Source organism: Anabrus simplex, chromosome 1, assembly GCF_040414725.1.
Source record: "Anabrus simplex isolate iqAnaSimp1 chromosome 1, ASM4041472v1, whole genome shotgun sequence".
Classification (NCBI taxonomy): domain Eukaryota; kingdom Metazoa; phylum Arthropoda; class Insecta; order Orthoptera; family Tettigoniidae; genus Anabrus; species Anabrus simplex.
In genome coordinates this window covers 1,091,092,476-1,091,117,885 of record NC_090265.1, presented here as the reverse complement: position 1 = coordinate 1,091,117,885, position 25,410 = coordinate 1,091,092,476, and the positions used below count along the sequence as shown (strand labels likewise).

At 37.3% G+C, this 25,410-nt stretch overlaps 1 protein-coding gene across 9 annotated transcripts in view; it reads left to right on the top strand.

Moving 5' to 3' along the window:
• Positions 1-25,410, top strand: part of sw (short wing) — a 207,023-nt gene that overhangs the window by 139,637 nt on the left and 41,976 nt on the right. For all 9 annotated transcript variants that reach the window (XM_067137238.2, XM_067137237.2, XM_067137242.2 and 6 more), the window contains 3 exons: positions 14,634-14,888; positions 15,527-15,644; positions 20,022-20,253. In XM_067137238.2, the coding sequence (XP_066993339.1) occupies positions 14,634-14,888; positions 15,527-15,644; positions 20,022-20,253 (605 nt within the window). The remainder of the gene's footprint in view (positions 1-14,633; positions 14,889-15,526; positions 15,645-20,021; positions 20,254-25,410) is intronic.

Genomic DNA, 25,410 nt, shown 5'->3' with positions numbered 1-25,410 from the left:
AATTATTATTATTGCAGAGATGCCAACTACTATGGATTCTGCTGATTTCACAACGTATTGTGGCAGTACGGAAGCGGTACTGGTAATTGCGGATTTGACTAATTCAGTTGGTTAAAAGTTCACTATAGACTTAACTCATTTCATCTTGTCCAAATGTGATGTTATTTACCATAACTTCTAAGCGGCAACTGTGTTCATTCTCAAAGCCACGAACGACCCTCCAATCCAACCCTAATTTATATGTCTATAAGAATTGCACGACATTTGCCATTGTTGCAAACGTAAAGACTCAATGCCATTGGTTGAAATTTTAAAGGGAACAGCATCACTCGAGGAATACAAACAACTAGTTGTATACCAACTCTGTGAAAATGAACGGTCCTGAGCAAACAAAACAGCGATGTAAGCAATGGTAATTCAATACGAGTAATAACATTTCGAATGTACATACCTTAACCCCTCAACGTCGCAGCCATTTTAGGAGCTTCCTACCCCGCGGCCGGATGAGATTTCAACTACGCGCGACTGAAATACATTGATTCACTTAAAGCGTTACTACAAGTATAAGAGTAGCCCGATATTCACTAAATTTTTATTCCTTATGATAGAACTATGTACATGCAGGTAATGACATAATTATTTCACATTACCTTAGTAATTTCGTTTCATATGATAGATTTTGAAGCACTCTTCGAGACAGAGACCCACGTCACACTCCTGGCAGCAGTACACCGACGTTGTCTTTTTGCCGTGTTTTGAACACACGATACGTCTCTGAGGTTTGTATTTCTCACCCTTGGGTGATAATTTCATGATAAAATGTCTTTCCTGCAACCTTGGAACTGTATTATCTGATGTGCGCTGGCCTTGAATATTTCAATCCCCGGCCGAGCAAGCTTATTTTATAAACAAACCTTCCTCCAGCTGAACCCGATAAGATAGGCCTAACTGATCAGTGTTTGTCCCTGTGACTTGTCTTAATATTATTAGATAATTTAGGAATCTGAATTCACTGTTGAAAACTTCCCTTTGATCTGTATAATTATCAATAGTCTCCTACATGAAATTTCCAAGTACTGGTTCCTCCTCATCGTCACTCTCATCATTTATCACTGCATCCGCCACAGCTGTATCATTTATTTCATCATCACTGCTGCTAATACTGTCACTACTACTTCCGACTAAACTTTCAACTAAATTGTACAATATTTCAAGCACATTACTGTCAGTCAAACCACGGCTGAGCGCGGTGCGTCACACGGACTGATGAAGCTGCAGCGAGGCCGAAAGCAGCAGGACGAAACTAAATGAGGGGAACAACATTTATGACGAAACAAACCAACTCGATACATTTTTCAGATAAAAGCTCGACACATCGTCTTTCAAGCGAGATATATACCATGAACAACTGGCTCTCGTATTGTATGACAGAAAGCAGCACTAACTGATGCCTACACAGAGCGCTCGTGGAGACTTACGAAAATATTACAAGCCAAGAAATAAAGACAATATAATAAATAATTCGCACTCTCAATGTACAAATATAGCAAAGAACATCAGGCGAAAACACAAACTTCTCAGATCAACATTTCTTTATTTTATTATGTAGGAAAGAATGAAGCAAAGAGGCTTTAAAAAAGCAGAGATTACTAGTGCTCAGACTTACTTGAAATTTGTTTACCCTTGCAAAAACAACTACATTTTAAAGATCTTCATTCTTATTTTACAACACTGATAAACCCCAACATTTCTTCTTGGAAACAAAACAATTTGCAAATCCATAACTCAAAAACTCTTCGCGCTATAGCCGTAAATGCGAAACCATGTGTGGGTCTATACCACGTATAGAGGTCGGCAGCTACGGAAGAAAAGAGGGTCTATACAACGTATAGAGGTAGGCGCTGAGGAGTTAATGCAGAAGACGATACAGTTCACTGCCTAATCGAAGAAATTGTGTACCATTATCTGAATATGAAACATACTCTTATAAAGAAATCCCATCAAATAGACGTGCTGCTGTTAGTAGCTGTATTGTGGATGAGGAGTGTGATTCGAAGTGCTGTTTTAAAATTTTCCATTTTCTCCATGAATATGAAAAACTTAAATTTTGTACGGTACATTGCATAGGAAATTATATATTAAAAGATCGTTTGTGGAAATAAATAAAGAGGTGGTGACATATGTTTACAATCTTTGACCGTGAGTGTAACATCTTTGCCAAATGCATTCCCCTACATAGGTGTTCAATTCTTGTTCTATTACCTCTGATTTAGTAATGTGTTGCCGGCTTTTGTTACAAAACACAGTGTTACAAACGGATGTTGTCTTGTAGTACAAGCCTATTTCTGTGTTAGATAAAGTAACAAGATGTTTAAGCGTAAAAGCAATGAAAAGCTGAGTGAGTGTGGACAAAAATGATTAGTGGCATATCAAGATTACCAAAAGCAGTATACGGATGATTTTCCATGCTTAAGACCATCCAAGCTTTCATCGAACTGCGTGTTTTGTGAAACATGCTAGTGTGATTTTTCAGTTAAACGTGGAGGACACAATTGCCAACGCCATGTGAAATCTAAAAACCACGAAGACTACGGGTGCATCAGTGGATGATACAAGATGCTCTCCTTTTTGTACTACGAAAAGTGATTATAATATTATATGGGCTGAACGTTACTTCACCAGCTTTTTGGTTGAACATAACCTTTCTCTATCTGCAGCAGATCGTGCTAGACCATTATTCAAGGCCATGTTTGTTGACTTGAAAATTGCTAAAGAAGTATGGAAGTGGCAGAACCAAGACAACTGCAAGTGAAAAGCATGTCCACCTTGAGCGTGTTCTCTTGGTTGGTTGGTTGGTTGGTTGGTTGGTTGGTTGGTTGGGTATTCAAGATCAACCCAACCAACTGTTGCCTGCTTCACTTAGCTGCCCGGAAGGCTACTAAAACATTGGAAGCAAGTGCATGGGTGGAGTCCTGGTTAGTAGACATGGAGGTCATGGTGATTGCCAACTCCATGTGAAATCTAAAAGTCAAAATATGTTTGTACTCTTCATTGGTGGTTTGAAATATGAAGAAAACTAGAAATCAATCTATTTTAAAAAATATTTTGAAACGTTTACGCCCAGATTACATTAATATTGCTCAAATGCGTTAAAGTTTAAATTGAGCACCACGATTCGAATTAAGTAGATGTCTTTCGATACATTATGGTAGGGCGACTCGGCATATAGTGCAAATTCTTATAACTTTTTCACGCTTCTCCGTGGATGGTATTGAAGTGTATGACAAGATTCATCTTCAAAGCATCAGGCGCAAATGATCTCCGATTATCACTTAACACATTTTTTAAGAAGGGAAGCTCCTTTCTACGTCACAAGACATTGTTGGTGCATATTTAAATAATATTAAATCACTGCTGTCGAGTATGCACTCATCTTGAAATGTGCTGGTACATTCTCCTCTAAGAACATCATTTATCTTGCACACACAGCGAAAACTGTCACTTCGATTAAGCAAACTTTAAAGTTTCCATATTACACTGACGCCGACTATTCCATGTGATTGTTGTGCTGAAAGTTCAACACCTCTCACAATTTCAATACTTGCATGTATTTCTAAGCTAGCAGCTTCTAAGCGAGTAATTGCACTCGATATAATTCCAAAGTTCGACTTAATATATCCGACTTGCTGACAAACTGTAGGAAAACAATTCCTGCACAATCTTGATAGAAGAGGCAGAGTATTCCATTTGTATTAACTACAGATTTGATACGGAAAAGGAGTTTTGTAAATACTAGTTCTCATTCGGAAAGTTGACGATGAGTTTGCACAGCTACAGTTGTCACCAAACTGCCGAAATATGACCGAAATATGATGTTTCTACGAAAATAGCTCAAAATATGACCTTATGACAAAAAAAGCCAAAAGATGCATTTATATGACAAATAAAAATCACTTAATTGTGACTATCAAGTGACTATTTGCACCAAAATCCAATCAGGCAAGAAAATAGAGACAAAGGAAAAATATGACTTTTCCTAAACATCCGAGCCCTATAAATAACTCTAAAACTACGTAACAGATTGTAAAATATCAGGCAACATCTCAATAAGGAATTCTATAAAAATTCACTTCATACTTAACAGGCAATACAAATCTTAAAGGTCAACATTTGAAAACTATCTGGGCGATGCCAGGTACTACAGCTACTTAATAATAATAATAATAATAATAATAATAATAATAATAATAATAATAATAATAATAATAATAATAACAATAATAATAATAATAATTTTATTTTTTATTTTACATTTTATGGCCTTCATTGGACCACTTTAGTCAATTATACAATGTTTTTTCAATTTTCTCTCAGCCCATCACTTCGTCATTCTCTTGGATCTTGATTTTCTCTCCTCGTCTGAAATCTTTTCCCATGGTTTGTCTGTTGATCTTGGTCTGTAGTCTGGTATCTCTATTTTTGAGTCTCTTAATTTTGTGGGTCTTGTTTTTTAAATCCTCTACTGTGATTTGTAGTTTCTTCATATCTAATAATAATAATAATAATAACAACAACAGGCTGCAGATGGATCAGAGAAGTAAGAGAGGATCACCGAGCTCGATAACTACAGCCGCTTAAGTGTGGCTAGTATCCAGTATTCGGGAGATCGTGGGTTCGAACCCCATTGTCGGCAGCCCTGAAGATGGTTTTCCGTGGTTTCCCATTTTCATACCAGGCAAATGCTGGGGCTGTACCTTAAGGCCACGGCAACTTCCCACTTCTAGCCCCCTCCTGCCTCATTGTCGCCATAAGACCTATCTGTGTCAGTGCGACATAAAGCAAATAACAAATAAGAGAGGATCAGAAGGAAATTGGCCTTACACCAGAAGACACCACAGATGAGATAAAATTAAACAAAAACTTCCAGGACACAAACATTTGCTTCACACTCAAAGAAAGAAACTCACAACACAAATATTTTCAATATCAGAAAGGGCACAAAGATCAGAACACATGAAAAAGTACTGGGAGGACTGCAAGGCCCTAACAGTCCCTTCAAAGAGAGTTGGTTAATGGACTGTCACCCAGGTGTGGTTAACAAGCCTCCTCCACTCCTTTCTGTCCTTCCACTTTTCCTGCTCCATTACTTCCGCCACATCCAATCCAGCTTCTCTAATGTCCTTCCAAATCTGATCCATCCACCTTCTTCTCGGTCTTCCAACTGGTCCCTTTCCCTTAACTCCTTTCCAATTCCTTTCTTGCTACCCGTTCCTTTCCCATTCTTTTTACATGTCCGAACCATCTCAGTCTTGCTTTCTGTATTTTCTGTACTAATGGTTCTATATTTAGCTCACTCTGATTTTAATATTTTGAATTATATATCTCTTCTTGGCTTTTTAACCAATGTTCTTACAAATTTCTACTGCTTGGATCTTATCTTGTCTCTTATTAGTTACTAGTTACCAGCATTTCTAGTCCATATGTTGCAATTGGTATGAAATACTGTTTATATAATGTTAATTTCATTCTCTTGGGTACTTCGTCATCCTATAAAAGCTCTCTGACTTGGTGATAAAATGTTGTACCTTAGTCTGTTATTAATTTCATGGCTGACTTCATTACTTCCATTAATAATGCTACCCAGATATGTAAACTGTTCTACATTCTCTAATCGTTCCCCATCTATGTTTACTTGGCTTCTCTTTTTCTCTTTTCCACAGTGCAGGACTACAGTTTTCTTTTTACTAATTACCATTCCACACTCCTTCAGATTTTCATTTCAAATGTCAAGTCTCCTTTGTACTTCCTTTTCTCCCTTTCCCCAAATCGCCACATCATCTGCAAATACCAAAGCATTCACTTCATCACTACTGATACTCTGTTTTACACGTTTTATGATTTCATCCATCAATATAATAAACAATAATGGCGACAGTGCATTTCCTTGCTTGAGACCTTTTTTGTATAAAATGGTTCAGAGTCACCACTCTCTATTTGTACACTGCTTTTACTCTCACGATAAAAAAATTTATCTTGTTAATTAATGATTTTGGTACATTCCTTTTCAGTAGGCATTCCCATACATGTTTTCTCTTAACTGTATCATAATCTTTTTCCAAATCCAAAAATATGAAGATCATTTCCTTGTTCCTTTCCAGATGTTTTTCCATTATCGTTCACACTGTAAATATAAAGTCTATTGTCGATCTATTTGGTCTAAAGCCGTATTGTTCTTCCTTTGTTTCTCTATTATAATACTCACTCTTTTGTCTATGATTTTCTACATGATTTTTAGCCCATATGATGATAGGGTTATACCTCTATAATTTTCACATTTCTTCCTATTTCCCTTTTTGAACAGTGGTACAATGCTTCCTTGTTGCCGATCTTCAGGTATCCTTTCATCCTTTCGCGTCAAGATGGCGTCAGCGAAGGATGTAAGTGAAGATAGCTCCTCGTTCTCTTGCGAAATAATCGGGAATAAGTGTGGTGTAAACAAGAAGCGAGTGAAGAATGGTATCCAGTGTGAATAGTGTTTAATTTGGTACCATTTTGAGTGTATATGTAGTGCTGGTTTTGCTAAAAATGAAGATACTTGGACCTGTGTTAGCTGTGGTGAGAGGAATTTGAATAGCGGTAACAAACCTAGGCCTACAACGGTCAACGAATCGCTGGCGTCTCATTCGTTGGAGGATGGAGATAATGATAATGTACTTGTAATTCTCTCTTTATTGCAACAGGATTTACAAGCAGTAAAAGCGGAGAATAAGATTTTAAAGGAGAAGGAACGTTTACTGGAATCGAAAGTTCCGGTACCAGTAAACACTCAGAACACAGGTGGCTCCGTGAATTCTAGTGCGTGGTGTCAAGTTGCTTCAGATTCTAGGAGGAAAGGTGTACAGTAAAATAAGGACAACTTTGTAATTGACACCAAAAATAGATTTTCAGCCCCGAGGGAAGTAAGCGATACGTAAGGTATCCGTATGGGAAGCAGTCAAACGTATAGCGCAAAATCCATTACAAGAAGCGGCAAAGTTACGCCTAAAATCCCACACAGTGCACCAGCGAAAGTGTTGAACATTCTTATGTTTGGCGATAGCCAGGCAAGGGGAATTGCGGAGAAAATGAACAATGAAGATATTGCAGCATCGGCTGTCGTCTATCCTGGGGCCCCAATCAAGAAGGTATTGGAAAACACTAAAGAGGCAGCAAGAAATCTCGGAAGTCATGATGCAGTAGTGATCATCGGCGGGACGAACGACGTAGCTCACAATGACGCTAAGAATGTCATTTCTCAACTTAAATGTACACTAGGTAAGCTGACTCACACTAACATCTTTGTAGTGAACGTGCCCCACAGGCATGATTTGATTAGAGACTCGTGTGTGAACATTGAAGTGGACAATGTTAATACAGATATGGTTAAAATTTGTAAACATTTTCGTAATACACAGGTAATTGATAGCAGCAGTTTCGAGAGACACTGTTACACAAAGCATGGCCTTCATATAAACAGTTCAGGTAAACGAAAGATAGCAAATATTGTTCTAGATTTTATTAATCTTAAGATATGTACTGTAAAAAAGGCAACTCCTTTGAGTTATAATACTGACCAGGAAAACTAGTAGAAAGAGCCAGCTGTACTTCAAGCTGGCTCAGCCAACTAGAAAATGAAACTCAGGAAAGTAAGGAATTTCAAGTTACCCAATTGCAACAGTCAAGTTTTAGGGAGGAAGGGGGTCTGAAATTGCTCTTAGTAAACTGTCAGAGTGTAGTAAATAAACAATTAAAATTCGGTACATTGATGGAATCTTATGAGACTGATGTGATAGGAGTGAAATCGTGGTTGAGAGAGGGGGTGGGTAATAGAGAAGTATTTCCAGAAGGGTACACAGTCTATCGTAGAGACCGAGGAGCGAAAAAAAGGGAGGGGGCTGTGTGTTTATTCTGGTGAAGGAAACTTACTGTTCACATGCATGGTTTACCGATGAAAGGTATGAAATATTAGGGATAAAATTAATTTGTGATAATAAGAAGGAGGTGGGAATTATAGGAACATACGGGCCCGGAAGAGAGGAAAGAGACATGGAAATATTTGAGAAAATAATAGATTATACTCATAAAAACAATAATAATGATATGGTAATAATTGGGGGAGATCTAAACTTGCCTGAAGTTGAATGGAATGGAGCTGCAAGTGAAGCCCATGAACAGAAACTGGCAAATAAGTTAATTTGGGAGGGAGGATTTACACAAGTAGTACAAGAACTGACTCATCTCAATAACTTACTAGATGTATTCTTGGTTAAACCATGGGAAATTGTTGATAAAACTGAGGTAATTGCAGGAATAGGTGACCATAAGGCTGTAATAATGGATGTAGGACTGGTACCAAAAAGGCTTAATAAGAGGGTCACACAAGACAAGAAATTGTACAGAAAAACTAAAGTTGATGAATTTGGGACTTACCTTAAATCACAATTTAGTTGTTGGATAAGTGAAGGGAGTAATGTGGATACACTTTGGGGTAAATTTAAAGGAATCGTTTCCAGACCTTGTTTATTATACAAGAAAATAAGAAAATTAAAAAGAAAATGTAGAATAGTAAACAGGAAAATCAAAGAGGATAGGGAGAGTAGAGAAACTAGAAAACAGCTAATGAAGGAACTGAATAGAGTGAAAAAGGAAGCAAAAGAGAATTATATGAATGGCATACTTCAAGAGGGTAATGACCACAAAGGGAAATGGAAAAAGCTGTATTCATTTATCAGGAATCAAAAAGGAAAAGGAATCCAAATTCCTACAATGGTGGGAGAAGGGTGGTGGTGATTATTGTTTTAAGAGGAAGTACAACTAGGCAACCATCCTCTGGGAGAAGGTGATCACTGTTTAACAGATACTGAGAAAGCAAACCTCTTTAGTAGGGAATTCAGAGATTCAGTAGATGATTGTCAGAAGTTGGAAACGGAAACAGAAGATAGAGAGGGAGAGACGCCGAGGGAAGCAAGAAGCTTCTCATTCACAAATGAAGATATTTTCAGAGAAATCCAACTGCTTCAGCAAGGAAAAGCAGCAATAAGTGATCAAATTACTGGGGAGGTGTTAAAGACAATGGGGTGGTACATAGTGCCTTATTTAAAATTTCTCTTTGACTATGTCATAAATAATAATGTAATACCAAAGGAATGGAAGGAATCTATAAAAATACCAATTTATAGAGGAAAGGGTGATAAAAGGAAACCAGAGAACTACAGACCAATCAGCCTGACCAGTATAGTTTGTAAAATACTGGAGAGTTTAATATCAAAGTACATCAGAGGGATATGTGATAAAAATTGGTTCATGAAGAGCCAGTATGGATTAAGAAAGAAATTTTCTTGTGAGGCACAACTGGTGGGATTTCAGCAGGACATATCAGATCAATTGGATTCAGGAGGCCAGTTAGATTGCATAGCCATAGATCTTTCCAAAGCCTTTGATAGAGTGGAACATGGAATATTATTAAAGAAATTGGAGGGAATAGGATTGGACGTAAGGGTTACACGTTGGATAAAAACATTTCTAAATTCAAGGGTTCAGAAAGTCAAACTAGGAAATAATGTATCACAGGAAGAGAAAGTTTGGAAGGGAATTGCACAGGGTGGTATAATTGGTCTGTTACTTTTCTTAATATACGTAAATTATTTAGGGTAATAATATAACATCAAAAATAAGATTGTATGCAGATGACATAATTGTTTATAGGGAAATAAATACCATTGAGAATTGTTGAGAATTACAAAGGGACTTGGAGAGTATCCAACAATGGGTTCAAGAGAATAATGTGAAGGTTAATGGAGGCAAATCAACTGTTACAACATTTACAAACAGGAGTTTTAAAACTGAATTTGAATATACTTTGGATGAGGTAGTTATCCCAAAAGATGGCAAGTGCAAATACTTAGGTGTGAGATTTGAAAGTAATTTGCGCTGGAAGGGTCATGTGGATGACATTGTTGGGAAAGCATACAGATCGTTACATGTCATAATGAGGCTACTTGAAGGATGCAACAAAGAATTAAAAGAGAAAAGTTACTAAGTGTGGTTCGTCCATTATTGGAATATGCAAACAGTGATTGGGATCCTGACCAAGAATACCTAATAAAAGAAATAGATAGTGTGCAGAGGAAAGCAGCAAGATTTGTAACAGGGGATTTCAGGAGAAAGAGTAGTGTATCAGAAATGTTAGAGGAACTTGGGTGGGAAACTTTAACCCTTTGGCTTTCAAGGTAACGATCTATCGGTACGCACGGGTCCTGCGAAAACTGTCAGGGTAACGATCTGTCGTTACCCACTTTTATTATAATTATTTCATTATTTACGTGCCAAATAGCATTTTTTTTTGCACGGAATAAGAAGAGTACAGTTTTATTTCACGTTATACTCCGCGGGAACTGCCGGCTAACCGTATTTTTCGTTATTCTTGAGGTCTGAAACATGTGCTCACTGGAGTTTCGTGTCTTGTTTACATCGTGGTTGGCGGCAAACTTGCTTTCATTTCTCTCTGTTTTCATTCGTGATTATATAGTGAAATTAGGCTGTATCGTAGGCAATATATTTAGTTTACTTGTTAGTTCATTATTGAAATAGTTTTCTTAGGTAATTAGGTGCATAGTGATAGTGAAGTGTAAGATATTGTTCATTTAGGTTTGGCCTAGTTATTTATCGCACGCGACATGGCGAAGAGTGTTCATTTAGCTGACGATGATATCACTGAATATCTTGACAATTATTCAAGTGATGGTGATGTTTCTCAGTCCGAATTCCATGGTAATATCTTCATTGGTGAGTCTTTTATATTACATTTACGAAATGTGTGTTTTATGCAAAAATGGCTGACATTATTCAGTGTTACATCACTTTAAACATTTTATATATCCTTGGATGTAATGGACATAGAATCATGATATTTACTATGATAGTAAACAATAATATAGCCTTCCTACTGACATGAATAACAAACTCGGATTATGAATACTATTTCCTAGAATTACTTCCAAACTTTCAATATCTGAAATTTATAACTTTGCTTCTATATTTATTATTTTTTAACATTAAACGCTTTCGGTTTAGGGAAATGACTTACATGCAGTGATACTAAGTGATGTATATTCTATAAGTTTGCCAACTTTCATGTTGATATCTTCATTGGTGTGCCTTCAATGCAATTTTAAAAGAAGTGTATGCATAGTGTGCTAAATATGGCTGTCAGTTTTCACACATCCATCAGCTGAGAGCTTGAAAGCGAAAGGGTTAAGTAAGGGAAGGGAGAAAACTAGACTTACAGGATTATATAGAGCCTATACAGGAAAAACAGTATGGGGAGATATCCGTGAGAGGCTTAAGTTGAAAAATAATTATATCGGCAGTACTGACCACGAATATAAAATTAGAAAGAATTTTAGTAGAAGCGATTGGGGTAAATTTTCATTCATTGGGAAGGGCGTGAAGGAGTGGAACAGTTTACCAGGGGTAGTGTTTGATCCTTTTCCAAAATCTGTACAGATATTCAAGAAGAGAATAAACAGCAACAGAGAAAAGAAATGAAATCTTAGAGGGCATTGAACCAGTGCAGGTTAATGTAAATAAAAAATGTGTGAATAAATTAATTCCATCCCCTGGTCTAAGGAGTTTGGACAGCCAAAGTAGGGGACTGCCTGTTGGGGTGAAGTACAGTGGGGACTTCGAGGACCCTGGGACCGCTACGGAAGCTGTGAAGGCCCTTCAGGAACTCTGAACAGTGGTGGCAAAAGGGGCTCTGGTTAAGACGCAGCAGGTCATTATGCTATTTAGGTTCCAGAATGGGTAAAAAAAAAGAAGTAAATAAATGCAATGTAAATTTTAATCTTATACCAGTTGTTTAGTATCATTTGAAGTAATTCCACATACTGTATATCAGTTGACTATATTTGTAAGTAGTACAGGAGATATTATAAGTAGAATTTTGTAAACAATGTAAATTTATTAAGGATGAGCTGTGTGTTTAATAGGAACAATTGTTAGCGTAAATTGTATAATATTGTATTATAGGAAAATTTTCTTCTCTTGTTAATTTAATATTTAGTGCTTGACAATAATGTATTTTAGTGTACCGTTTGCTACCGAGGTAGACACCTCATTTGCAAATAGATTTTAATTTGATTTGATCCTTCCAAATGGCATTGAGGGCTCTGTATAGCCATTGTAGTCCAATGCTTCCTGCTGCCTTAATCATATCAGCATTGAATTAATCTTTTCCACTTGCTTTACCTTTGGTCATTGCTTTCACTGCCCTTTCAAGTTCCAACCATGTTATCAGGTTCTCTTCTTTTTCTCCATCTATCATTTCCATTTTCTATCTCTTTCTTCCTCCGAGCAGTCATCCTCATAAAGTTTTCAAAATACTTTGCCATCACCTTCTGAAGACCCTTTTTGTCATGTACTATGGATTCTTCTTATCTCTCTAATGTCTTGATTTTTTCTTGATTTATTCTTTTCGATTTTATTACTCTGTATAATAGTTTCTGATTTCTTCGACTATCTTGTTCAATTTTGATGGTAAATTTTCCTCAACATTTCTCCTTTTCTTCCTTGATACTCCTCTTCACTTGTAGTTTCAATCTTTTGTATTCCACGTGAAACCTTTCTATCTTATTCTCATCCCTCTGATACGTTTTTTTGCTTTTCCTTATCCATTTCTTTCTTCACCTTGTTCCTTTTTTTATTTATTTTGTCTGTCCACCACCGTGTCTCCTTTCCCTTAACCTTTGCTTTTGTTTTCCTGCATACCTCAGTTGCTGCTTCCACAAATGTCTGTCTTAAATTGTCCCACTTTTCTTCTCCACTTTGTATTTCCGTGTTGGGCAACGTCCTTTTTATGCAGTCTTGGAATGCCATTCTTTTATCCTCCTCCAATTCCCAAACCCTGATCTTCTTCAATACAATTTTAGGGATTTTTACTTGTTTTAATTCCACAATTAATAATCTATGATCATCTTCCAGACTTTCACTGGGGATTATCTTCGTATTCATTATGTATCTTCCCCATTCTCGGTCTGTTATTATAAAATCGATGAGTGTTCCATACTGTCCATGCCAATTATATTGACTGATTTTATGTCTATGCTTCTTCATACACTGTGTTCTTTATTATCAGGTTATTTCTGATACAAAAGTCCAACAGTTTCTCTCCATTTTCATTTCTATTGCCATACCCATGTGGGCCCAGAACGTTCTCATACCCCATTCTATCAGTTCCCACATGAGCATTCAGATCTTCCATTATCATGATTCCATCTCCAACAATGTGTGTTTTCAGTTCATTGAGGAACTCTTCTTTTTCTTCCATGCTACATCCTGTCTGTGGAGCATACACCTGTACTATCTTCAGTAGTTCCTTGTTTAAATGTATGTGCATATTCACTACAAATCCCACTACAAATCTCTTGATCCTATGTGGTCATAAAATTGAAATAATAATAATAATAATAATAATAATAATAATAATAATAATAATAATAATAATAATAATAATAATAATAATAATAATAATAATAATAATAAATGCACTTACATTAATAGCGTTGACAGCACTGGAAACTAGCCAGCCCATTAAATGCACATTAAAGAATCCCTGTGTAATTTCCAAACCATTTAAAACATGAATTATAATAATAACAATAATAAAGCTAAAAGTACAATTCAGAGTAGGCCTAGCTATTGACATCAGCCAGAGCATGATGTAATGGAAAATTACCTAGAACCTAGCCAGCTGGACACATGCCTTGCACCTTGCACCCTTTGTTGGAGTAGCAAGGAGAGAGGACATACTACTGGAGCACTTCACTAAGAGAAGTTTTAACTTTCAGGTATTAAAGGCTATAAACAGAATTTAAACATAAGTGTTTCTGCATTTCTAAATAATTTTCGTCGATAATAAGAAAAATGTGTGTGATTTGATATAATCTGATAATGTTCTTTCAAGAACGAAAAAAGTAATTTATGTCTCCCCCCCACTCAGTTATGCTACAGGTGTTATATTTAGTGCTCGCCAGACTGAAATGCATTTAAGTTACACTGAGTTGACACTGAAGGGTATGGCTTCCTTCTTAGCAAATCAGTGCAAATATGAATCCAAAAGTCCTCTCATTTATAATGCCATTCTTCTTTTCCTTAGTGTCTTCTTTACTTCTGCTTCTCGATTTAGAGTACAAAATGTGCTGGGTGAGATAAATTGATAATAGATTTCATTCCATTGTAGGAAATGGAACCTATATATAATTTATAATGTGTCAAGATGGGAATACATTGCTCCGGCTTTGTTGAGGTAGCAGTAAAAATATATGTTCAGGCAGCTTAGGGTTTACTGCTTTGTTACCTATTTAGTATTTTAGTAGAAAAATTTATTCTTATTATGTTAGCCGTGCAGAATTATTTTGACATGGTGCCACACTTCAAAACTTATTCTCACCCCCTTTGTGGATCAGCAGAACACATTTACCTTGAAGTATATAAAACACATTAATTAGAAAAATCTACCATTAACAAACATTTTTTTGTCGAAGGTGTGGTAATATATCACTTGAATCGATCCATAAACTGTAATTCTTTTGCAGGGATGAGAAATCCAATTTACGGCTTTCTTTGAATCGGTGGTTCTACGATGAGCGCTGGTCGCGAAATCGTTGTGTTACATCACTAGATTGGTCACCTCAGTTTCCTGAACTTTTGGTTGCAAGTTACCATAACAATGAAGACTCGCCGAATGATCCTGATGGAGTGTGTTTAGTTTGGAATACTAAGTTCAAGAAGACTACACCCGAGTATATCTTCCATTGTCAGTCACCTGTCATGGCTGCTACATTTGCAAGGTAAATGTTGTTTTATCACAGGGGAGCCATTTTTATTCATATGTAACCTGAATATGAGTCAATCCTTTTTTTTTTCTTTTTTTTTTCTTCCCTTCTTTTCTTCCCTTCTTTTCTTTTCTTTCAGACTGTTAAGGATTGTTTTTTAACATTTATCTACAGTTAGAAGAATATGGATTCATACTGTGATTGCATGTCCATAATACATTGTTCCCATAAAACTACAGTGCTAGATTTTAACTGGACTCTGGTTCTCTCCAGCAGGTAGTTTTTCATAACCACTGACATCCTTTAAAGTAGGTCTGTATCCTGTTATGCGAGGATAATTTGCTGTATGACCAAGCAGCTTCTCAGTTCTACCACTCTGGTCATGAAATGTTTTGCCTTCCAAGATCAGTATTGGTGGAGAAGATTACAAGAGTGGCAACTGAGGAGATGCCTGTGGAGTGATACCAAATTTTGGTATATTATCCTGGAGTAGAAGGCAGACCCTGACAGGCAACTTGATCAGTTTGGTACTCATGCTAATAAGTACTCACTCTTATAAGTAAGAAATATTATACTTACTAATATACAGTGTGTACTCTAGAGAATTAAATGAATTTTCACCAAAATACCTTTCATTGCCAACGCTGTTGCAGGTTTCATCCCAATTTGATCCTTGGTGGAACCTACTCAGGCCAGATTGTTCTCTGGGACAACCGTGTCCAAAAACGTACTCCTATCCAGAGGACACCTCTTTCTGCAGCTGCCCATACGGTAATTGTCAAGTTATTTCATCAAAATTTCAGAATTGTTATGACACACTACAGGGATTCAGATGCACTGTTCATTTCAATATCGTCAATGATAACACTGTATAGAGAAACCTTTAATTAATTGTGCATTATGGACAATTTTTAAATTTGCAATTTTAAGAAATATGTTGAAATTAAATAAAGGTCAGTGCATTTGTGAAAATTCAGTATGCATTAAATAAGAAAGGTTTTAACACATTTAGTTTGTCATTATTTTTAGTAGCATTTGAATTTTAACCTACCATATTTATTCGTGTAATGGATGCCACTGTATGAAGGGAGTACTCCAATTTTCTCCTTAAAATTTTGGAAAAAAAATCCCTGCTGAATGGACACATTCCATTTTCAACAATAATTATTTTAGTAATATTTTAAATCAGATGGATTGCAGTATACAGTAAAACTAGTGAACATGTAGGGAACCAGCATTTTGTTTAATAATGCTACGTATGATTTATTCAGGTAAAATTTTTCCACCTAATCAATACAGTAAGCTTTTTGCAATGCAGTTTTACATTACATTATAATGTTTGGTACTTTTTTCTTTTTAAAATGGTATTTGTTCGGGGCGTCGACCTATAGAGATTTTTTGCCCCTACTTGCACCATGTGATATGAACCTGCGTGTAATTGGAATGGAGGAAGTGAAGAGTGTTGAATGTGAGGAAAGGAACGTTAAGGATGACACAAATTTCCAGTCCCCAGGCCAGGGATATTAATCATTTACAATTAAAAACCCCTGACCCAGCTGGGAATCAAACCCAGGGCCGCCGGGTGACAGGCGGGCGCGTTGCCCCCTACACCGCGGGGCCGGACAAGTTTAGTACTAGTTTAGACCCTATTCATGGTCATCAGCCATAAACATTCAAATACACAATTTAGTTAAAATATCCTAAAACAATACATTTTAGTTAAAATAAGCATTATTACATTATTCAGGTTAAAAGTTAATGATGAAGAAATACAAAGAAGATAAAACAAATATAAACTAGTTTGCTGTTGTAAAATGGCTACACATGCCTCAGTTCATTGCAGAGCAATTGGACCTTGCACGGCAGTGTGTGAAGCGTGGCTGATAGTGTATAACTGGTGTCTCAATCTTCTCACAATTATTTATTCAATCACCACGCGCAGTGCTTGCATTTAGTTTCTCAGAATTCTACTGGAAGTTATTCAGCAAAATGTTTTTATTCGTTTACATTAAGCGTATGAATTATTCTCCTTACTTCATTATCAGCAAGGCCATATTATTATTAGAACTCTAATGGAAGACACAAACTTTCAGTACCTAAAGAGTCAAATTTTACTCCAATGACATATATGTCAACATTTTAAAATAGTGTATAACATAACAGTGCCAAAATGTCATACTATCAATAGAATCTACCATAAAGACTCACTTTTAGACTATTAGTACTTAGAAATATATTTATAAAGCATATTCTGAAGCAATTATTTTATGAACTTTCATCACATTTGTGCTCACTTTATTCAGTGCTAAGCAAAAATAATACTTTTAAAACTCACATGAGAGATATACCTTTGGAATTATAGAACATTTTACAACGGCGTACTAGTTTATATTTGTTTTATCATCTTTGTATTTCTTCATCATTAACTTTTGAGCTGAATAATGTAATATTGCTTATTTTAACTAAAATATTCTTCTAGGATATTTTGACTAAATTGTGTATTTGAATGTTTATGGCTGATGATGACCCTGAGTAGGGTCGAAACTAATACCAAACTTTATAATGTATTGAATAGGTGGAAAATTTTTACCTGAATAAATCATTATGTAATCTCAGTTCAGTACGGACCAACCAGAATGAAATTTATAACCCTTAATAATAATGCTACGTCAAGGTGTGGCTAGGATTACATATCGCATAAAAATATTATAAATTATAAATAGACTGTATTGAGAAAATGCATATCGTAGTACAGTATATACCTAGTCTAACCGTGAGTACTGTCCCAAACTTTCGGCTTGGATTGTTTCCAGCTGGTTAACAACCTTTTTGCTGAAGGTTAGTCCTGACCAGTGTATGTTCAACAGTGAAAGAGTGGATGTTCTTTGCTTAAGCATGGAGTGAGTTAAGAATGAAAACTGGGTAGCTGTCATTGCCTTGCTCAAGGTTGGCAAGTCACAAAGTGATATTTTCCAAACCCAAAACAGTGGAAATCAGCAAGAGGTTAATCTGTAGACAGTCCAGCAATTTACTGAGAAGCTGCAGTGGTGGCCCGTATCTGGCGAAATCCTGTCCGGAAGCAAAAATAATGGCACGGGAGCTGAACATTTCACCACAATCAGTATCCAAGGTACTTTCTGTAGACCTTGGGGTTGGAACTTATCGGTGGAGCATCAGACATTTCTTGACACTGCAGCTGAAGCAGCAAAGGAACCTAATATCAAGGTTGTTCCTACAGTGGTATGCCAACAATGGGCATAAGAGAATTTTCTTTATACCAGTGAGAAAGTCTTAATCAGTGAAATTAGCTTTAACCGCCAGAACAATAGGGTATATGGGAGAGTCATCATGTTTTCTTTTTCATTCGTGGATACATTATGGAAATAGCTTTTCTCCATGGCATTTGAAAAGTTTAAACTGTGAATCAAGTTTAACTGCGTGCAGTAAGGAGTCTTAGAATATTTTTAGATGCAGCAAGGGTTGGCATTTCTGAATTACTTGGAGACTCCAAACCAAACATACCAGGCGAGTTGGTCGTGTGGTTAAGGGCGCACGGCTGTGAGCTTGAATCTGGGAGATAGTGGGTTCGAATCCCACTGTTGGCAGTCCTGAAGATGGTTTTTTGTGGTTTCCCATTTTCATACCAGGCAAATGCTGGGACTGTACCTTAATTAAGGCCACGGCTGCTTCCTTCCCACTCCCAGGCCTTTCCTATCCCATCGTCACCATAAGACCTATCTGTGTCGGTGCAACTTAAAGCCATTAGCAAAAAAAAAAACATAATAGTGTATGCATTAATAAAAAAATGGAGACAACGAACGTACAATATTAAACATTATGATAATAAAACTTATTACCGTCACACCTGTAGATATCCAGAAATGCGGCAAAACTTTCCTGCTATTTATTTTTATTCTTTCTGTCATGGAACTTTCGGCACTATCCGGGCAATAGCGTACCTAACTTAAACAATGTGCTTATCTCATTTACAGCTGTTTAGGTAAATCCTGATGTGATAAATGTAGAGAACAAGCATGAAATATACTTAAAAATAAGGGTCTGGCTTTAAACAGTCACAGTTATCAAAAGCGGGATTACATTCGGAAGTACAACCCATAACATACGCTAGTTATCAGCTGGTGGTTTGGCATGCTTTCTACAGCACGACTTTATTTGGAAGGAGTGGCTTCTGCTACCCATACACCAACTGGGAATATCGAAAACCATCTCCAGAAACCATTTGGGAATAGATTCACATTGTTTGGACTCTATGGTCGGGAATGAAACTATTTTTAAAAGGTTCAAAAAGACAGGACCTTGAATGCTCTCGATTGCAGTGCATGGTGTGGCTGATGGAATGGTGGTGAAGATGACTTCACTTGTAATGACGACACGCTTGTAGCAGGGGAGTTGGTGTCGCAAGATGATAATTCAGATGAAAGCCGTGATCAGGTTTACTGTGTGGTAGGCCTACTGCTCGACTGACCAAGACAAATGACTGGCCATTAAGTTATTTTGTATCAGTATCCCTTTTCTGTATGGGACTAATCTTCATAGCGAGTTTTTACGATGTATGCCCTTCCTGATGTCAACCTCATCAGAGGAGTTAATGAGATGAAACTAATGGTGTGATATGAGTAACTAAAACTGACTATATTTACTTTATATGTAGGCCTAACAGTCGTGTTCACCATTTGTTGCCTTTTTACATTGAGAAATACTGTCTTCCAATGAAAATAGCCAGTATAAATCAAATACATTCACAAGCTTGTTAAAGAATAGTGTAGAATGTTCACATTTACAGCTTATAGTTCTTTATAGCCTAGAAGTCATGTGTTCACTGCACAAAATTTGAGGTCATGGCATATTGGACCCCCCCCCCCTTACTTTTTTAGGCTGTGAAAGTTGGAAAAAAAGGGGGTCTAATACACAAGTAAATACAGTAATTTATGTTAATGCAGTAATAAAATAGCTTCATACATGATAGATCTGTGAAATTGATTTGAAGAAGTCTGTTATTTTTCTGAGAAATGTCGCTGTGATGGTAATTCTGATTTATGTATGGAAACTTGTTCCTTTAGAAATAAGGTATGTTGGTATGGACCACTATTGTAATTCCTACTATCAGGCTGTATGTTACTTTTTCAGCACCCAGTATACTGTATGAGTGTGGTGGGTACACAGAATGCACACAACCTAATAAGTGTGTCAACAGATGGACGGTTGTGTTCCTGGAGTCTGGATATGCTGTCTCAACCACAGGAGACTCTAGAGTTGCAGCATAAGCAGGGGAAAGCTATTGCTGTTACTTGTCTAGCCTTCCCAGCTAATGATGTGAACAATTTTGTTGTGGGCAGTGAAGAAGGCTGTGTCTACTCTGGTATGTTGTCTGTTGATATAACTTTGGATAACTCATGTCCGTGCGTGTGTATGGCAATAATAGCTACAATAGGCCATTGCTAGTGTAGATAGTAATGATATTCATATAGTGTGTAGGAAATATACCATCCAATAGTCACTGGAGGTGAAGAAGGGTAACATGACAATTAAAAGAAGGGTGGTAAATAACCCTAGTTTTCATTCAGAATCAACTGGGGCAAGTAAGGTAATATAGTTCTGCAACCTTAATTTGTTAGGTGAGAGCCTTTGCAGTCAACCTACTTCCTCTGTTTGATTTCTACTTTTGAGCAACAGTGTGAGTGGAGGGAGTATTACTGGCATGAAAAATGCAACAATTTAATTCCTAACGCAACTATTTAATTCCTTTAAAACACTGAGATTTATTTTAAATTCCAGTTGCTTTTATGACACTAAACTACTATTATATGATAAAATATTTTTGTACAGACTCGTTTAGGTGTCTGACAGTGAAAGAAAATTTTCTTATAAACAATTTAAGCCAGAAATACTGGAGTAACACAGATTTACACTTCAAGCAAATTTTGAGTTTTGGTTTTCTACACTTCATGGGCTTCTTTTTTGGTGTTAGAAGCATATATTGCCTCCTCTTGCACCATTCATGGCATCCAAACTTTCAGGCATACTCTTAATTAACGCTGCAATGACCTTTTGAGGAATATCCGCCTCAAACCTTAACATGAATTCATCAAAGAACTTATGCACATATATTACAACGTGTGGGTGTACATTGTCCTGCATTAGTGTGAAACCATCACCGATAAATGGAGTGAAGGCACAACATGCTCCAGAAGGATTTCCTCCGCATACGAATGTGCTGTAAGGCTCCCGCGCTCCATGGAGACCAAATCCGTCCTTGTAATCATATTGATTCCTGCCCACATCAGAAAACTACCCTGAAAAGGTACCGTGGATGAGAATTTACAAAGGGAATAAATTTCCCCAGGTCTTCTACAGACCCCTTCTCAGCTGTCAGGTCATCACAGGCCAAATCGCAATTCATCAGTGAACAGCACTTGCTCCTATTGTTGTACTGTTCATCTGCGATGTTTCCTTGTGAAATGCAGTCAAGCTGCACAATGCAGTTTGGCGAGTTCTGGGCTTAAGCAAGTCGTCTGAACTGAGGATTGGCTTCTTCCAGTCTTCTTCGGACAGTTCTGTCTCAAACTTGGCAGAATCTATTTCATGCTTCAGTGTTGGGGGTGTGATGGTTGCGAATAACTTGAAGCCGTAAAAAGTTATAATTTCTTGCTGATATTGCTTATCTTGGGCCAGATCCTGGTCTCCTTAAACAGCCTCCAGTTTTCCTGTACCTTTTTACAGATCTGGAAATTGTGGAAGATGTAGTTCTCAACACTTCTGCAATATAAAACATGCTGCGCCATATTCCACCAAAGCAACAACTTTTGCAGAATCTTCAAGACTTAATGGCATGTTCACTTCAGAAGACTGATGGTGATAATACAGGAAGAGGTAACAAACATGTGATTGAAAGGTTACAGTAATACACAACAGTAGTATGTGCTTGAAGAGCAGTAAAACGTGATATGTTTTTCAGGTTGCATGAGAAAGAAAATTGAAGCTAGTGCAATAAACAATCCACACTATTGTTTGTTCATAAAACCAAGCCAACAACCTACCCCATTAAAAAATAGGAGGATTCAGTGCTAAACTTTGATTAACACGTTCGCGGCCATTCGGATATCGGCAACCATTACTGTGGTACCGCAATACTTTTTTTTTGTTTAAAGGAGTTCATTTCTCTGCCCTTATGCATTTTAGATTATTATTTTAATTATTTCAATATTATTTATGTGCATACGAGCCATGACGCACACGCTGTGTCAGCGGCACTACCGATGAGCTTTTCGCCTTCGGTGCCGTTTGACGCAGCATGTGCGTCATGACTGGTGATGAATTGGAACGAGGAAAGTAATGTTTTGTTTTGCTCGATTGTAGAACTTAACAGAAAAATAAGTTTTTGAACATTTCACACATAAATACTATGCAGTAGAATCTTATTATTGCTGTGTGAACAGTGTATACTTACATTACTCCATAAACTGTACAATGTAACTAATTGATACAGTGTGCTTCTTTTCAGTGACATTTCCTCGCAAAAATAACTCTTCTGCAAATGCGTTACATTCAGTTACAATGTTATTCAGCAAGTTGTCCTCTGCAAGGAAGCGAAAATAATCAATAGGTTTCGCATCATTTGGCAGTGGAACCTTCATTCCCGGCCGACCAATAAAGATTATTTGTTTCATTGAAGATGAATCTGAACTCCAAGAAATGACCCCTGAAATATTGCCCATGTTATTTGACAGGAGATTTGGAGATGAGATATTACTTACATCTTCCTCATCTTCTGTAATGTGAGAATCAGGAGTAGACACTCGACACACACATCTGTGATTAAAATTCTCACTCAGGTGGCTACAGTCACTTTTCACACTGTCATCACTGTCAATAACTGTCGTCACTATCAATGCTGTCACTAGCGTTCAGGAGAGCTTCCAGACTATCTTCATTAATTGCAAATCGCCTGTTTATCCCGCTAAGACGGGGTTTCTTCCGGTGAGAAGGTTCTGAAACTTCACTGTTCCCTCTTGACATCGCGGAAATGTATGCCGAATTGTAATGGCTACAGAGATTGTAACTAACAATTGATCTGATGCCCGAATGACGCATATGTTTAATAACACCTTAACAATGCACAGATAAGAGGTCTGTTTGTTTAAATAAATATTGGCGGAAATACGAGCTTTAATATTTGGCGCGGAATGTGACGCACGTGTGTCGTCATCGGTACTGAGTGAAAGTGGAGTCATGACGCATGTGTCGTCATCGGCCGCGAACGTGTTAAATAGATAATTACAAATCATGTCCAACTTGTTGGCTGAATGGTCAGCATACTGGCCTTCGGTTCAGAGGGTTCCGGGTTCGATTCCCGGCTGGGACGGGGATTTTAACATTGGTTAATTCCATTTGCCCGGGGGCTCGGTGTTTGTGCTGTCCCCAACATCCCTGCAACTCGCACACCACACACAACACTATCCTCCCTCACAATAACATGCAGTTACCTACACATGGCAGATGCTGCCCACCCTCATCAGAGAGTCTGCCTTACAAGGGCTGCACTCGGCTAGAAATAGCCACACAACATTCTTTGTTACAAATCATTTCTTCAGCATTTATTGTTACATTTTTCGTGCTGGTGTATTTGTGTAAAAATTCAATCTATGGTTTTTGAAGGATATTTATAAAACATGACCGCTACACTGAAAAAGTGTTTTTTGCAACGTAACTGACTTTAGACGTTATGGGGCGGTGGGGGTACTTTGGAGGCACTTGGGCCACGGACTTATTCCAAAAATTAAGTTACATTTCTTGCTCCATTTGAATTTGGATGAAAATTGAATCACTTAGTTATTGAAAATACTGTGTTTGTTTCATTTTCTTTGGAAATACCCACATTGATTGGTGCCAACTAGAATGTGCCTGATACTCGCCACGTGTAGAAAGAGGACTTGAAATTTGTGTTCATTGGTAACCGTAGACAACTCTGGAAGTTATGTTTTCAAAAATAAATGTATGGCAGGCCAGAAATCAAAAAGGAAAAGTCTATTAGGGATTAACGTGGATCCCATTGTACAAGAAAGGTAGTTGTTTTTGCTGAAACAATGAGAAACAATGATAGAAGTGCAAAATTATAATTTGATCCTTAGCAGTTTCTTCACTATGAGTACAGTACCAAAAGGAAAGGACTATTAATGTTAAGTCCTGTATCAGAGGGCTAATGACTGATATCTTTCATTTAATCAAAGCTGACAACTTTCTCATTAGTGACATTGTTTCCTTCAACAAGTGCATATCTCAAAAGTTCCCATAACAAGAGAAAAAGAAAAAAGAAATCCTTAAAATATACAGTATAACCCTGCTTTTATGTTCTCGGAATGTACATTTTCGTGTAATTTGTAACATATTTCCTCTGTCGCTATGTTTACAATACAATCTAGTTCCCCTTTCAGATTAACAAAGTTTGAATTTCACGCCATGTCCACCATGTAGACCAGCGAACTAGAGATGAGATGGGGATATAATATATAGAATATAAAAACTTGGGATATGGAACAAACAAAATGCCCTTGTTGTGACCTAAAGTGTAGTCAGGCTGTGCCAAGCAGGTAATCACTATCGAAGCGGAGCCTAACTGTATCGAAAGCAGGTGCGACACCAAACCATGTGGTCAGCTATGGCTCAGCTTCAGTTTATCATTTGCTTGCATCTATACTGTATTGTTGCTCTTGTAGTCTATTCTGCTGAAGTGTTGTACGCCGAACTGACAAGCAGGCTCTTTTCCTGTTTCTAATAACATTTAGCAACATTTTAGTTGTCCAGAAATCGATCAAAGGAGTGGATGAACTTTTTTTTTGCCATTGGAGAAGAAGTTACAAATCTTCCAAGCACGTAGAACATCAAGAAACGTGTTGAGCTTGCAAAAACTGTAGGGTTATCTGTTTTGACACAATGTGATCATAAAAGTAATTGAAACTATGAATGAAACTGTAAGAAAAGAAAGTATGCAAAGTATAGCGAATATGGAGACCTGGAGGAAATAATGAACTAGTTTCAGAATACACTTGCTTCCAAAGTTCTGCTTAGCGGCGAAGTGTTGCATGAAAGAGCACGTAAATTGGCCGATAGGCTTGATATTGAGAATTTCTCGGCATCAAATGGATGGATCGTTGGATTCAGAAAGCACTGTAATGTGGTGTACAAAACTGCATATGAACTAGAGATAGCTGCCATTTTGGCGAAATGGTGCCATGGTCAAGCCGCAAAAATAGTATGGTGTGGCATGGGTTATGTCATTGGACCTCGCACTGACCGTGTGAGTAACAGTTGAGCACAGGATGTGTAAGACATGAACACAACCAGATTTTGAGTGCCAGACCTAGGGTCCATTACAACTTAGACTTTGGGCAGGCACTAGACTATCCACAGGCCACCATGTCAAGCGTGTACCGTGAGTACATGAATCCGGGAAAACCACTGGCGCCATTGTTCATCTTGTTGTTGACAGGAGAGACTGTTGGTTGCTTGGAAGGTAAGA